Source organism: Aulonocara sp. 'chitande type north' Nkhata Bay, linkage group LG17 (genome assembly GCF_057382095.1).
Source record: "Aulonocara sp. 'chitande type north' Nkhata Bay isolate Kocher_YH1m ecotype deep benthic linkage group LG17, A_spYH_male_GT1.1, whole genome shotgun sequence".
Lineage (NCBI taxonomy): Eukaryota > Metazoa > Chordata > Actinopteri > Cichliformes > Cichlidae > Aulonocara > Aulonocara sp. 'chitande type north' Nkhata Bay.
In genome coordinates this window covers 41,283,714-41,298,361 of record NC_141360.1, presented here as the reverse complement: position 1 = coordinate 41,298,361, position 14,648 = coordinate 41,283,714, and the positions used below count along the sequence as shown (strand labels likewise).

Below are 14,648 nucleotides of genomic sequence, written 5' to 3'. Positions count from 1 at the left end.
GTGAAAACACTTCCCCTGCTCTCCTTTTCCCTCTCTACTACTCTTCTTCTCCCAGGAAGGCAGCCCAGAGGTCAGTGCAATCAAGACCCATGAGCAACAAAGGGCCCCTAGTTAGGCGTCCAGCTCAGTGCCTGAGCCAAAGGCCAGCTTAGTGGGGCGAGACTGTCCATTAGGCAAGACCCTGGAACACCCGAGGGATGTGAGGTGAAAAGGGTTAGAAGGAAGAATAAAAACAGTATCAACCCAGTCGCACACACACACATATTCTCAAAGACATACACAGATCATATGAGGCCTTGTTTGACACTGCTGTCAGGGTGCAGTGAAGGGGAAAGACAAGGCCCTGTGACACGCTGAGACACACACACACACACACACACACACACACACACACACACACACACACACACACACACACACACACACACACACACACACACACACACACACACACACACACACACACCTCCATACGTGTAAACCCAAAGAAGGTAATAATTCCCATGTTTTTACAGACTTTCACAACAGTGTCTCACAGGTTTGCGAGCTGACCATGTGATCTACAACAGTGCCTCCAACCTCCGTCGCCGTCTTCTCCTTTTACACTGATCTAATTCAAACTTTCCTGTTATTATATCCATCTGTTCTCCTACTGCTTTTCTATTTTGCTCCACTGGGCATCAACCGACAGCAACGCATCATCGTCTTGAAGCATGTCTGGGCCCTGCCTTCGCACACCCACAAGGACTCCTTCACCACCGCTCTCGCCCACTTTATCCTCTTCTCCTTGGGGTCAACCCTCAGTTCCCTCAGGGCTGAAGTCACCAATCATGTCCACCGGTTCCTACGCTTTACCTCCATCCCTCAGACCGCTGCTGTCTCACCAATCCAATCGACCTCCCTCTCCCTGCCTCCCCCACCCAGGGCCAAGTCCACAGAACTGTGGCCACCAATCACGGCGTGTCAGGCAGCCGGTCCTGATGGAGCACGGTGTCAGAGCAACGCTGAAAGCTGCCGAGGATGAAGCCTCGAGAGACCGCTGCCTCTCTTCGCTCTTTTTCTTCCTCTGTCTGTCCCTCCCCTTCTTCCTGTCTGGCTGATGACTCGGCGAGCTTTCCAGCAGAGACAGATATACAGGACTGTGTGACGGGGAAACACGTCAAGTTTAGCCTGAAGTCATGACATCTCAGTGACAACGGTGGTCACAATTAAAGAACCACAAAGACAATAGCTCTATAAGGCTTTCCATGTCAGGGTGAAAATAACCCAGTCATCTTTACACTGGGATGAACAACAACATTACAGTTTACACTCTCATTAATATTAAATTAAATCATTGCAAATGCAGAAGCAGTGTGTAGTACTGTACACTTTCTGTATCGACTGTATCAGGCAGACATGTTTGTGAATAATCTTTAGCTGACTGAGGTTTGTGGGCATTTGCCCTCATTTCAGTTTGAGTGTCCTCGCAGCACTTTCATCTTTCTTCCCCGTCTCAGCCGTTCGGTCGTAGATCTGCTGCTGTGCTCGCCGTTATTTCCTGTTTTATGACCCAATTTTAGGCCATACTTTAACTGTCTTTAATACAAAGAGGTTCATGGTCAACTCAACGACTCCAACAAGCCCAGATCACCTCCTCTCCTCACACCACCGTGCTCGACGATTGGTGCGAGGTGCTGGTCTGCCGTAAGGTTGGGAGATTGGACGAATATATCGACAATCGGCGATAGGCCGAGCCCTTCGCCCATCGTTTGTGAGTAAGTTTGCTATTAAGGTTGGTTGAAGCTAAGAGAAGCAGTCAACGGAAAAAATAACAGCGCTGTTTTAACATCTCCAGCTACAAGCAAAAGCAGCGATTCATTTACTGAAACTCATAACAGAAAGAAAGAACGGCAGCAGCCGGTGTTCAGAAAACCCCCAAAACATTTTATTTAAATTAAAAAAACAGAATGGAGAGGAGGGAAACAAGAAATACACGATTAAACAAAAAAGTGGTCTCTTCCAGCACACGTTAAAAAAAATCTCTGATGTAAAGTTCAGCCTTTTGTGTGATTTGGCACATTTTTAAAAAAAAAAGAAAGAAAAAAAATCCAAAAAGTAGCTGCATTATAAATCTCATCTCTCTCGTCGACATTAATCCTGAAACAAAGAAGAAGAGACGGTAAAATATTCCCTCCAAACAAAGCTTAGAAATTCTAAATGCGCAAATCAGCCCATCAGGTTACGTTGCTCCGCCCATTAAAAAGTCGCCTATCATCGGTTATTTATGGAAGCCTGCTTCCGCCACTAAAAAGTAAAAAACAAATCCATAACTCAAAATTCTGAGTTATTTTCTCGAAATTTCGAGTTATAGATACTTTTTTTTTGGCAGAAACGGGCTTCCATAGGTTATCGGACTGACGATTGTTGGTTGGAAAATTTTTATATATCGCCAAACCGTAATATGCCGTGTTTGGTTCATGCCAAACGTAGAGGCGTATCATGACCAAACGTCAACCTTGGACATCCATCCTTCGATCGGATGAAATTTTGCAAACCTGAGCTGTGAATCCACACAAAGACACAGCAGGTCTGTACCGAGGAAACAAAGCGCATTTTAACTTAAAACTGCATGGCAGCAAAAGAAACGCACACAGTGAAGAGGAAAAGTGGATTACTATCATTTCTCCACAGAATACGTCCCAGAATGCATTTAATAAAAACGTGATTTCTACATAGCGATGTATCAAAGCACAGATATTTCCTTAAAATCGAATTTGAACCGCAGCCTTGGCATAAATGAAAAACAGCATGTTTTACAGTCAACTCGATGCAGTTTGTAGCAGGAAGATCAAAGCTTCCTTATTACAGTAAAATGTGTGGAATAGCCACGGAGAGTTAACATCAACCTTAATAGTTAAAAGAAGGCCTTGCAGTAAAAACTATTCATAATTCAATATTTCCTTTATTTCTCTCTTGATATTATGCTGAACCCAGAGTGGATGAAAAAAAAAAGATACTGCGTGTGTATAATTTGCAATTTCATGCAACAGTGGCTCATGAGGGGAAATATGAGAGAAGGATTGTGGAAACATGAAGGCTGATGAACCAGAGGGGAGCGTAAGGAGAGGACGGACAGATCTGTGTGCAGAGATGGAGATGATGTGACAGTCGCAACAAGACAGAAAAGAACATCATTACAAACACAAGATAAGACCACTCAGGAAATCGACTCAGCCGTGGATTTCCTGAGAGTAACAACAACTAGTTTCAGTTGCCACAATCATCTTCAGCAGGTATGAAACAGCCCGACACAAACCTTTAAGCATACGTGCAAATATCTATTATTAGTGAAAAAGGAAAACAATTCTCTTGATATCAAATGGTATGGATAACAGAAACACTCCCACTGGGGGGATGCTGGGTCAATTTGGATTTCTGTTTCGAAGTTACTAAAAATAAATCTGATTTTTCCAACCAATCGCTGTCCAGGTAAGTGGACTGGTGGAGATGCATCGACTCTGCTCTGCTCTGGGATCCTTGTCTCATCGTTTTTCCAGACTTACATAAATTTAAGTCTTAAACTTCTCGTTCCCCGAGATGATTCATGCGTTTCATTTTATGCAAAGCTTAAAGGGCTCGACTACGTGATTATTTGTTAAACTGGTTAACTGATTAAACAGAGTGAAAGTAAAAACAAGGAAATAAAACTGCAGCGTTTGAGATGGAAAACTGAGTTTTACACTCGAAAGCACAGAAAATTTGCAGAAGGGAGTGTCCGAGTGACTAACTTCACATTTTGAAATATGGTGGAGCTGCAGACAGTTTCTGCAAGTTGGTCCTCTGTTGGTGGAACTTGCTGAGTGTTTATCATATTATCCTCTGTTCTTTACACAGAAGTGGGCCTTCTATACCACACTGTGGTGTGTGTGTGTGTGTGTGTGTGTGTGTGTGTGTGTGTGTGTGTGTGTGTGTGTGTGTGTTTTCCACTACTTTGGGATGAGATCTGAGAGGAAACGGACAGATTTCCATCTGTCTGCTTCATTTGCAAAAAAGAAGAAAAAAAAAGTCCTTCTTATGATTCAAATATATGCTTTAGCCACCTCTCTCTCCCCTCCCTCCCTTCCTCTCTCTCCCCTCCCTCCCTTCCTCTCTCTCCCCTCCCTCCCTTCCTCTCTCTCCCCTCCCTCCCTTCCTCTCTCTCTTCCATCTCTGCTTCTCTCTGTCCAAATGGCATCTGTGGATGACCAGGGCACAAGTCTCAGGGGTTGATAGAGAAATCGTGTTGGGGGGAGAGAAGGAGCGAGCACCTCTCGCTTCACATTTCCCTAGCACCACCCCGGCATGCCAGCCTGCAGTCTGTTCTCCTTTGAGCTTTCTATTCTACCACTGAACAGGAGAAAAAAATCAATTCATATTTCCATAATCCACACTCCTGTCTGTCTGCATGTCTTTGCCTCTCCCCCTCCTTCCATCCCACTCTCTCTCCCTCTCTCCCTCTTCCTCTCTCTACCCCTTCTCCCCTGGGGTAGACTAACCCCTCCACCCTGATCCTACGGCCTACAAATGTCATTACGCTGAGCAACAATAACGGCCTAAACAAAAGGAGGCCTCGCTCTGAGCTGCGAGCCCCTCTGCAGAGATCGCTGGCTGCTGCCGCCATATGCCGGCCAGCTCGGGCCACAGAAAGAGAGCGAGACTGTGGCTACAGAGGACTCCAGCCCTCAGAGCCACAAAGGAGGAAAGGAGCCTTAATCCTGGTAATGAGGCCCGTGAATACAGCCTTTATGTATACGGGGGAAAGGGCCAATCCCTCTGTACACAGCAGGCTAACTGGCCATCTTAAGGGCCATCTTATCCACACAAACGATCTGGTCGACAACAGAATGAAAGAAAAGCGAGGTTGCGGGGGGCTAAAAAGGACAGCCACGCTGGAGAGGATGCACGAGGCCCGCGTCAACACAAAAACCGTGTTGGCCCTATGTTTACGTCTTCATTTCAGTTCCCCCCCTTCGCTTCCATTTCCTGTTCTTCCCTCTGCAAGTGTGTAATTTCTTGCTCGCTCTCCCATTCCCTCACTGCCTTTACCTCGTACTCTGATAGCACGCTCTGGTTCTTGTGGGGCAGGCAGACATCGCCTGAAGCATCTTTCTACAACTCAGTTTATTTCTCAAAGTGGATCAGAGAGGCAGGAGAGCTGTTTAAACTCACTAGCTATGCTGCTGTGTTGAAGTCTATCGTAACCTTCGCCACATATTGGAGTCTATCAGCTACACGTCTGTTTATTCCCTCCTCTCAGCTGACAGGCTGCCCAAAGTCATCCGTCCAGCCATCCGGCTCCAGGATCTGCTCTGTGGTTGCTTTTAGCACCGAACACAATGTACAGCCCGTCCTGTCTTCTCTCTCTCAGCCTCCGCTCGCCGATGATGGGCACACGCACGTTGTTAAAGGCTGCGTTACTGTTTTGATCAAGTTGGGTTTAATAGAGAAAACACGACACCCCGCTGGGCTGCTGTGTTTTTCTGAGGGTAAAGAGACTTTTAAATGAAACGATATTTAATCCAGAGTTCACAATTTCCCCGTGAGAAGCTGAGAAAAGCTGTGACTAGCATTAGGAAGGTTTTCAGGAGCCCCCCCACACAGAAGCTGGTCATAGACATTATTAACACAATTCATCATATGGAACTGATTACCCTCTCACTGCAGCTACAGAAGGAGAAAGGAGAGAGACTTTGGGAACGATGGGATCGTTATACGTCAAGAGACTAGAAACGGATACCTCTGTGATGCAGAGGGACAGCTGCGAATCTGTTTGAATGGAACATACACATATTACACAGGTGCAAGTAAAACAAGGCGTTGTGTATTCTGGAATATGTGAACATATGTGAATGTGTTGGTTTCCCTTGCCCTCTTTAGTTCTGTAAGTAAATTAAGATGAAAATCAATAAAGAGAAAGTATTTTTTTAAAAAGGAAGGTTTTCAGGTCACGTTCACTCCCTCATTGGTTCTTATTTGAACCAATGAGGGAGTGATGAGGCTCGGGGACCGAAGGCGTCCCATGAGAGAGCGCGGCACTGCATTTTAACCAAAAACAACGTGTATTTAATGTGAACCTGTGGTTAATGTCTGCCATATAGCACTGGTGCATCCTTAGAGCGAACCCAGGATTGAGCGGCTGGACGTTTGGGCAGACTCAGACTTCAAACGGTTAAAGTTTGCAGCCCGTTCGAACCTGTGATCACCTGACTGCTTAACTTCATCGCACAAATGGTTTCCCCACGTTCTCTGCTTTGGTGAGAAACTCCATTAAAGTGAAGAAAAATAAATAAAGTCGGAGTATGATTTGGAATTTAAGTCGCACAAACTGGTAACAGACACCAACCCTCCGAGTGATTTGTATCAGAACGCTGAGCCAAAGAGCACAAAACAGATGTTTTATTTTTATTTCCGATTTCGAATGAACAATAAATGGAAACAAAAGGCAAACAGGAGGACAACGAGACACAGAGAGGAAAACAGAGGTGCGCATTCCTGTCACGGTTGCATGATAATTACTGATTCGTCAGTTATTGAAGACCTGCTCACTGCTTTTCATTACCAACAACAGACGTACAGTGAGACGGAGAGTAGGAGGGGAGAGAGAGAAGGAACGGCGGAGGTGGTGGTGGTAGGTTTTGGGGAAGGTTACCACAGGATGGCAGGGTGAGTGAGGGCATTAGGAAAAGGAAGGAAGGGAGATGTGAGAAGAGGAGGTGGTAGAGGTTGTCTGTAACATTGAACCAGGGGAAGATTTGGGGGGAGAGACAGACAGAGGAATGAAAAAGCAGAATGTGTTCCAACCTGGTCTGTGTGGTCCTGGGGGAAGCTCCACAGCACGGTTGGATCTAGAGGTAATTGACAGACAGCATTAATCAGCGGGTGAGAAACACACCGTCTTTGCTAGCTGCCTCAGAACACATACATATTAATGAGAGGGGTGGGGGCAAGGGTGGCTGCTGTGAGTCTGTGCACGCACGCACACATGCATACTCGCGCACACACACACACACTCGCGCATGCACAGAGTGAGCAGCGCACAGTGAAAGACAAGACACAGAGTGTCTCGGCTGCATGCGCTGTAAATATGCAAATCTATACTCTCGTTGTAGATATGAGTTTATATTACGCACCAAATCATGCACGTTTAAGCCGCAGTAACACGCACCCCAGTTTATTTGCTTAATTATTGCTACATTGATTCAAGCCTGGTGTTGCTGAGGAGATGTAAATCTTACACTAAAAGGTTTATTATTATTATTGTTGTTGTTGTTATTATTCTGCAGCAGCGCTACATGAAACCCAGCACACTGCGATATCCATTTGTAGTAAACAACTTAAACAACACTGATGCTGACAGATTAGCCAAGGTGATTAACTGGTTTTGAATAAAGGAAATGAAATATGTGTGATACCCGTTTTATCAGCCAGTGATAAGAATACAGGAAGTAAGGCGTGTTCGGCGTAGAGAGCGCTTCTATGAAACACTCTGTGGTGCACTTCTGGCTTCTGATCAGACAAAATTCAACGTCTGGTGTTTTATGAGGAAAGCCTCAACATATCGCATCCTCACTGCGCCAGATACAACCTGGTAAGTTAATAACAGACACGACAGACCAGCCAACAGTACTGCGATCATCCAGCAGTCGTATGTATTTAGCAAAGACAGAGCACAGAAACCATTTCCAGAATATCTGGATAGTGAATAAGGGCGTGTTTGGCACACGTGATAAAGAACCGCGTAATCGGCGCCTCGGCCGACGGTTGCCTCAGCGCGACCCAGGAGCGTCCAAACTACACACGCTAGTTTCTCTCAGGCTTAATGCTTTGTGTTTGAAATGAAGCGATCACCCAGCCACAGCCAGAACACAGGGGTCTGTGGTAAACATGGCTTCCACAGCTCCAAGGTCACCCCGTGACCCTGGCAAGAACAGCGAGGGTTTGCACAGACAAGCTCACACATGCCAAGTTCACTGTCACGGCCGCAGAAAAAGGCCCACGGGCTCATAAACACCCCCCCGCCTCTATGTAAACAAAGCAGAACGATGAAAAAGTTCATGTGAAAGCAGCAAACCTCTCCAGAGTTCACCCGGTCTGAAACGCGAGGACGACTGAGCCCTCTAACAGAAAGCTGAATGCACTCGATGGACCTCGAGCCTAAAAATAACGCAGAGAAGAGAAGACGGCTGCTCGGACGAAGACGCTATGCAACACCACGAGTAGCTTTGTGGCTAACGCACCGGGCTGTCCGCGAGAGACAGGGGGACACAAAGGACCCACGGATGACGGCACGCAGCACAATCAATGATGGCTTACATAATCCTGTTGGATCATTTCATGGGCCCCATCCTGAAAAGACTGACAGAAAAAAAAGAGCTCCAAGCTCTACGACCCCCCATCGCCCCGACAGTTCGGCCTATTTTATGCTTATTTACTGGGTGAGAGGATGGGAACTGCTGCTGGTGAACGATGCAGGACAGAGGAACCAGACGGCTTGTTCTGTACACCACCTCAAGTATTGATGAGGAGATATTCCAACCTATTCACCGTGCATGAAAACGGCCCCAATAACCTTTAAATCGGCCCCTTCGATCCAGGAAAAGTCCCTGCGTGCCTACCTGACATGTTCATTTTGAGTTTGGAGTCATGCCTCGAGCAGAGAGAGAGCGACTACACGCAAAGAAGACTTTTCTGGTGCAGCAGGAAGAACTTCTGAACATTACCAAACACCCTCCTTTATCATTCATGTGTCCTTCTCGTCTTTGCTCCAGGTGTTTCTTCTTTCGCCTCCATTCATTTTCTCCATCCCAGCGATTTCAGCTCTATTGCTGCTCCTTCCACACTCACCTCATTTCTCCCCCCTCATCCCACCCTCCCCAGTTCTGCACCCCCTTCTTTATTTTTCTCACCATCTTGCAATCACATACCCCTCCCCTTCAGAACGTCCAGGGCGTGTGGTGGACGCAAGAGGGGGCCCGAAGGGGGTTAAGGCTGAAAGTTGAAGGTTACAGAGGTGAAGAGGACCCCCGCTGCTCCTCCAGGGGACACAAATGTCACTATGACAGATCCTGCACTGGTTTATCCTCCCTCCCCTCCTGCACACGTGCACACACAGTGAGAGCTCCGTGATACGTCTCATTCTGAAAAACACCTGAACTCTGCAAAGACCGCTCCAATTCATTTTCCTCTGAGAACGACGTGCAGAATGTTACTAGTTCAAACAACCTGTCGTATTTTTTATGACGTGATTTGCACGTGCACTCTCCTCTGTGGGTTTAGACTCTGGCTCCAGTATGATGTGGACGTCATACTTACATGTTTTCTGTTGCTAACAAGGACATAAACCACTTCCTGTGTCCAGCAGACAAGGCTAGCAGCAAGCTGGAGATACAGTGTGTGTGTATATGCATGTGCACATAGAATAATTAAAGGTAAAGGTGCTTATAGGGCACCTTTCTAGTCAATTTGACCAGTCAAATCAGTTTCTACTACAAGTCTTATTCATCACACACACACACAGCGTTTTTGTCCAACATCCAAATAGACACACTCACACCCTGATGGATGGATCTCTCAGTATCTTGCCCCAGCATACTTTAGCAGGCGGGCGCGTGAAGGGCTACAAACTTCTGACTGGTAGACGACCCCCACTCTCCCGTATCCCAAATGATGGGACACTCGTGCATTTGAACTGGAAAAACTTCAGCGCCGTGGTCGAGGATACCTCTGAAACGTCCGTAAAACCAAGCTACTGCTTCCTGCTGTTTGCTTAGACATCCATCACGCACGGGTCTTTGGGCCCACGTGCATAACAGACTGATCTGATAGACATACACCTCTCCCATGTCAATCAAACTACACCTGACAGATTCTATACAGAGCTGTTGCAGCCCAGATTAAAACAGGACATTTTAGCTAGAGTGACGAGGTGAAAACAACCTAGAGCATATTTCACCCCGGTGGGGTGTAAACAGATTCAGTGGGTGAGAATTGAATTGAAATCACCTATCGAGGGTTAGATTCCTCCATTCGCACCTGAGAAAATTGATGTGGGCAAACGTGGCGATGAGTGAGGGCTGACCACTGGTCTGTTTGCAAAGCGTGTGCGTGCCCTGTGTGCAAATGTGTACCGTGTGAGTAGATGCGTGTTTACAGATAGACAGCGAGCTCAGGAGTGAATATTTACAGTACACTAGCTTGTCCATTGATCCCTGAGGGCTTTGAGCATGGCTGAACTCCAACAGTCACAATGGGGGCAACAAGCCGGCAGCCCCTGAGCCGTGACACAGATACTGGTGAGATGAGGGCGGTGCTGGTTGATCAAAAATCGGTGTTTTGGCAATTTCTGAGACATCTGCCTTTGAAAGTCAGTGGAAAAATGGATTAATGGGGAAAGGGTGCTGGGGCGGCATGCAGGGCGGTGGAGGAGAGTGGAGGAGGGAAGAGGTGGGTGCGTGGCCTAAAGGCCGTCCGCAGATGAAGCAATTTGCTCGTCACCCTTCGCTTTGCAGCTGACGGTTGGTCACTAGTGAACACGCCAGGCTCTGGTAACCATATTGAAATTTCCCACCTCGACATAAGTCAGTGAGCAGTCACCTCGATCCCTCACCCAACAGCTGATGAAGTTTAGTCCTAACCCACCAACTTTGCTGCTAAGGGCAGGATTTCACAGTTGCCACGTTGCTGCTAGTGTTCACCAGCAGAACGATGTGGTTAAACAAAAATAGACCCGCAAGCAACAACGAGGAGGCCGAGAATTTCTGCAGGGCACGAAATCTAAACCGGACCCGTGAAAGCTTGCGAAGGCAGTCGACGTATCAGGTTTGGTGCCCTCGCGTCCTTTTTAGAAAGTTCACCATGAAATTTGGTGGATTGTAACTGACAAATCGTTTGGATTGTTAAAAAAGAACAAGAATCTGATTACATCTGTGAGGATTTATTTCGGTGCAGATTCCATAATGTTTATACAGTTTTTACAGCTTCTGAATGCAACATAAATATGGTCAACATGACGAGTTGTTGGCATCCTTGGATTTTGCAAGATACAACAGGAAAAACAAGTACTGAACACCTCACCAGTTTTCCAGGTGAATCTACTTCTAAAGGTGCTGTTGACATGAAATTCTCACCAGAGAACGACCAATCCAGTCCACACATGCACAGAAATTATGTGTAATAATGAGAAACGAGACGGGGAGAAGTATTGAACACATGAAGAACGGGAGAAGCATAAAGGCAGGACGGTCACGACACCATGTGACATCTATCAGTAATTAGAGTCCTGCCACTTGGTGCAAATTAATATCAGCGGGTTCATTTACAGCTGATGGCAAATAAAATGTGTCATAGAAGAAACATCTCATGATGGTTAAAACCAGTGAGCTCTCTCATCCGGCACTGGTTACAGAAGGATTTTCCCAGTGAGCAGTGTTGTGTAATCTGAAAGGACAAAGAGCATCATTTCACCGTAAAGAGTTGTCCAAGACTCAACCACCGAGGCCTGTGCGCACACTCACCACACAAGACTCCACTGCAGGAGACAAAGCACGTTGAGACGTGTTTGCTTACGACAATAAGCCAAGCCTGTGAAGTACTGGGAGAACGTCGTCACCTGAGACCAAAACTGAACTCTCCGGGTGCCGTAACACACACCACGTTTGGAGGTCAAAACACCAACAGGGTTGGAGGTGGGAACATCAGGATGTGGGGCTGTTTTTTAGCACATGGCACCGACACGCTTCACATAACTGATGGAAGGATGAACAGAAAAACATGTACCAAGACATTCTTGATAAAAATCTGCTGCAAGGGTGACGTTTGAGCACGAGGGCGATCCCAAACACACGGCCAAGGAATCTCAACTGGATTCAGAGAAAGCAAATAAAGCTACTGGATGACCCAATTCAAACCTATGTAAGAACTAAAGGTCAAAGTTCATTGAAGACGCCCATGAAACCTTTATGTGGAAGGCTGGGCCAAAATCACACCTGAGTTTCTGCACACAGGAGGCGTCTCGGAGCATAGGAGGAGCATTAAAGCATGTTCAACACTGTTTTCTCTTTGTAATTTCTCATCATTGCACAAACCTTAACTTATGGACATCTATGACATTTAGACATTTGCACGTCTGGATTGGACGGTTTGTTACCAACATCTGATGAGAATTTTATGTCAACGGGGCCTTTAGAAATCGATTTACTTGGAAAAATGGTGAAGTGTTCAACACGTATTTTACCTGGTGTATGTCAGACACTAACAAAATGCCAATAAAGACAAAACACATTTCTGCAGCCGTCCATCAAATGAGTTATTAGTTTGGACAACCTCAGGAACAGGCGACGCGTCCGATACATAAACTCGTTTCTTCCCGTTTCACCGCCGATTTGATTTGAGAGTAAAAATCTGAATCTAGACCCAAGTTTTTTCAGTTTTGGTAAAGATATGAGATCAGCACAGTTCGACTGACTGGTTTTGGTCACTGGTGGAAGAACGTAGGAGACAAACCAATAAACATGACGTGGTAACGCTACTTTCCTCCGATATCTTTAAGTCTTTGTATAAATTTCTATCCGATACTTCTGGCACATTCAAGTAAGCAAAAAAAAGAAAAACGCTGGCATGTTCGACTTGGCATAAATCTACTGCTTCTTGGGATTTTCAAGTAGGCTAAAAAGAAGCTGTTGGCAGAGGATGTCATCCCTAACGCTGCTGGTTGGAAGAAAAAGTTGGCTCGTTACAGCAGCGTGTCAGAAACCTCTCGCTGCCCAGTGCAGCGTGGCAACTCGCTCGACTTCAAGTCATTTTGTCACCAAACTAAAAACAGGAAAATCCAACTCGCACGATGCTAAATAAAAACGAGTCTTTTCAAACTATTCGAAGAACCCCGACGACGATCGCGGTTTACGACTGCGCTGCAGAGGCGTGTGCGCGTTGTTCTATAGGATCGCCTCAACAACAGCAACCTGAATGCGCGGCTTTAAAACCGTTTTCAGCAAAAAAAACCCTAAATCCAGTGTGAATACACATTTAGATGAAAGCCCCTATTTTATAATTCTCTATACTATGTGAATCAAACACAGACTCGCAGCCCTCGTGGCCATCCACTGTTCTAAAGGCATAAGAAATGCACTTTTTTCACCTTATTCCAGGAACGACTGTGTGTTGCGAGTGAATAGGGGGCCTGTTTGTTAAGAGAGGCCAAATCCCATATGGTGAACAGCAGCTCCTCTGGTGAGAAGAGAATCTGCGAAAGCCACCGGCAGCCCCTCTCCTCCATCCGAGCTCCAGAGATGAAGGGATGCAGCGCCTGCCTCTCCTTGTTCCTCCTTTCTCCCACTCCCTTTGCCTCCCTTTCTTGGCCAGGGGTTAAACTGCTGCACTCTAACCTCCTTGGCAATGATTTCATTCATTTCAGTTTCTCTCACTCACTCTCATCTCTGAGAGATTTATTTCACAGTGTGCAGTGGATTAGGCCCCCCTCGTATGCCCCTGGACAAAAGCATTGTTTTAGCGCCGGCCCGTTCGCTGTAACTGGAGGAAGCCGCCGCTACCCGGCGTCCACAATATGGCCATTGTGGACACGGGGCTAGAGGGACCCTGCCTCCGAGGCCGTCTAGACTTTGAGCCTGGGCCGAGTGGAGAAACAGGGAGAAAATCCCATCAGGCAGTGGAGTGAAAGTTAACTAAGGTAACCTGCTGTGAACCTGATGAAGATGTCAAGCCAACATATGGCAAAAAATGTCTATTGTCAGAACGGGGAGCTTTCTTCCCTCTGAGGGAGGGTACGGTAGGAGGAGACGAAGGGTGGCTAAAGAAAACCGGGGATGGGAAGGGGCTATGCAACCTAAAGAAAGGAATAACTGCGGTGGTCATCGTTTTACTTCTGGATCAGTAGTCTTTTTCTGGCCGGGAGGAGGCCCAACCCCTCCGTGCGCAATTAAAGGCGTAAGCAGATTAACTGGCATCTTTCAAAGGCCAGCAGAAAGAAAAACACTCGCAGGCGCTTTAAACTGTTTTTCCCTTTTTGCCCATCCAGGCTTACATTTCATGCCGATTTAGCGAGCGGAGGTTCGGAAAGAGAAACTTCTTAAACTATGATATGGTTCTTAGGTGTTCTAACACCGATTGGTCACACCGTGTTGGTACACGATTAAATTAAAACCCGACGCCGCAACACAAAACACCATATAATCGCTCCGCTGCGTGGCACCGTTGATCTAGATTGGCTCCATAAATAGGTCTTGATGATATTTAATTCCAATGCTTCAAATCTGAATAAACAAAAGGAGAAAAGAAGAAAAAAACCCTCTAAGGTAGAGCCTGCTTTACCAGCCAAAAAGCCCAACTGGCAGGCTTCACATGCGAGAGATGTTGGCCTCGGGGATTTCGAAGCCATCTCTACAGCTACATCTGAAGAAGATAAACAACAGTCTCAGCTGGAAGGAGAAGAAAGAAAGCGCTGCATGGAGATGATGTGACCCTATTAATGCCACATTAGTTGTTCTGTCTTTCCAGCTATGAGAGGAAAATGCTTCAGTGGGATGTGCAGAGAGAGAGAGCGAGGGAGAGAAGTGAAAGCGATACTGTCTCCAGGCTAGTTGGGATGCAACCCAATTTCACAGCTTCACGAA

The 14,648-nt window shown here is 46.5% G+C and overlaps 1 protein-coding gene across 3 annotated transcripts in view; it reads right to left on the bottom strand.

Moving 5' to 3' along the window:
* The window catches only part of dennd1b (DENN/MADD domain containing 1B), a 92,156-nt gene that overhangs the window by 65,364 nt on the left and 12,144 nt on the right, over positions 1-14,648 (bottom strand). For all 3 annotated transcript variants that reach the window (XM_086268427.1, XM_086268428.1, XM_086268429.1), the window contains exon 3: positions 6,823-6,866. In XM_086268427.1, the coding sequence (XP_086124553.1) occupies positions 6,823-6,866 (44 nt within the window). The remainder of the gene's footprint in view (positions 1-6,822; positions 6,867-14,648) is intronic.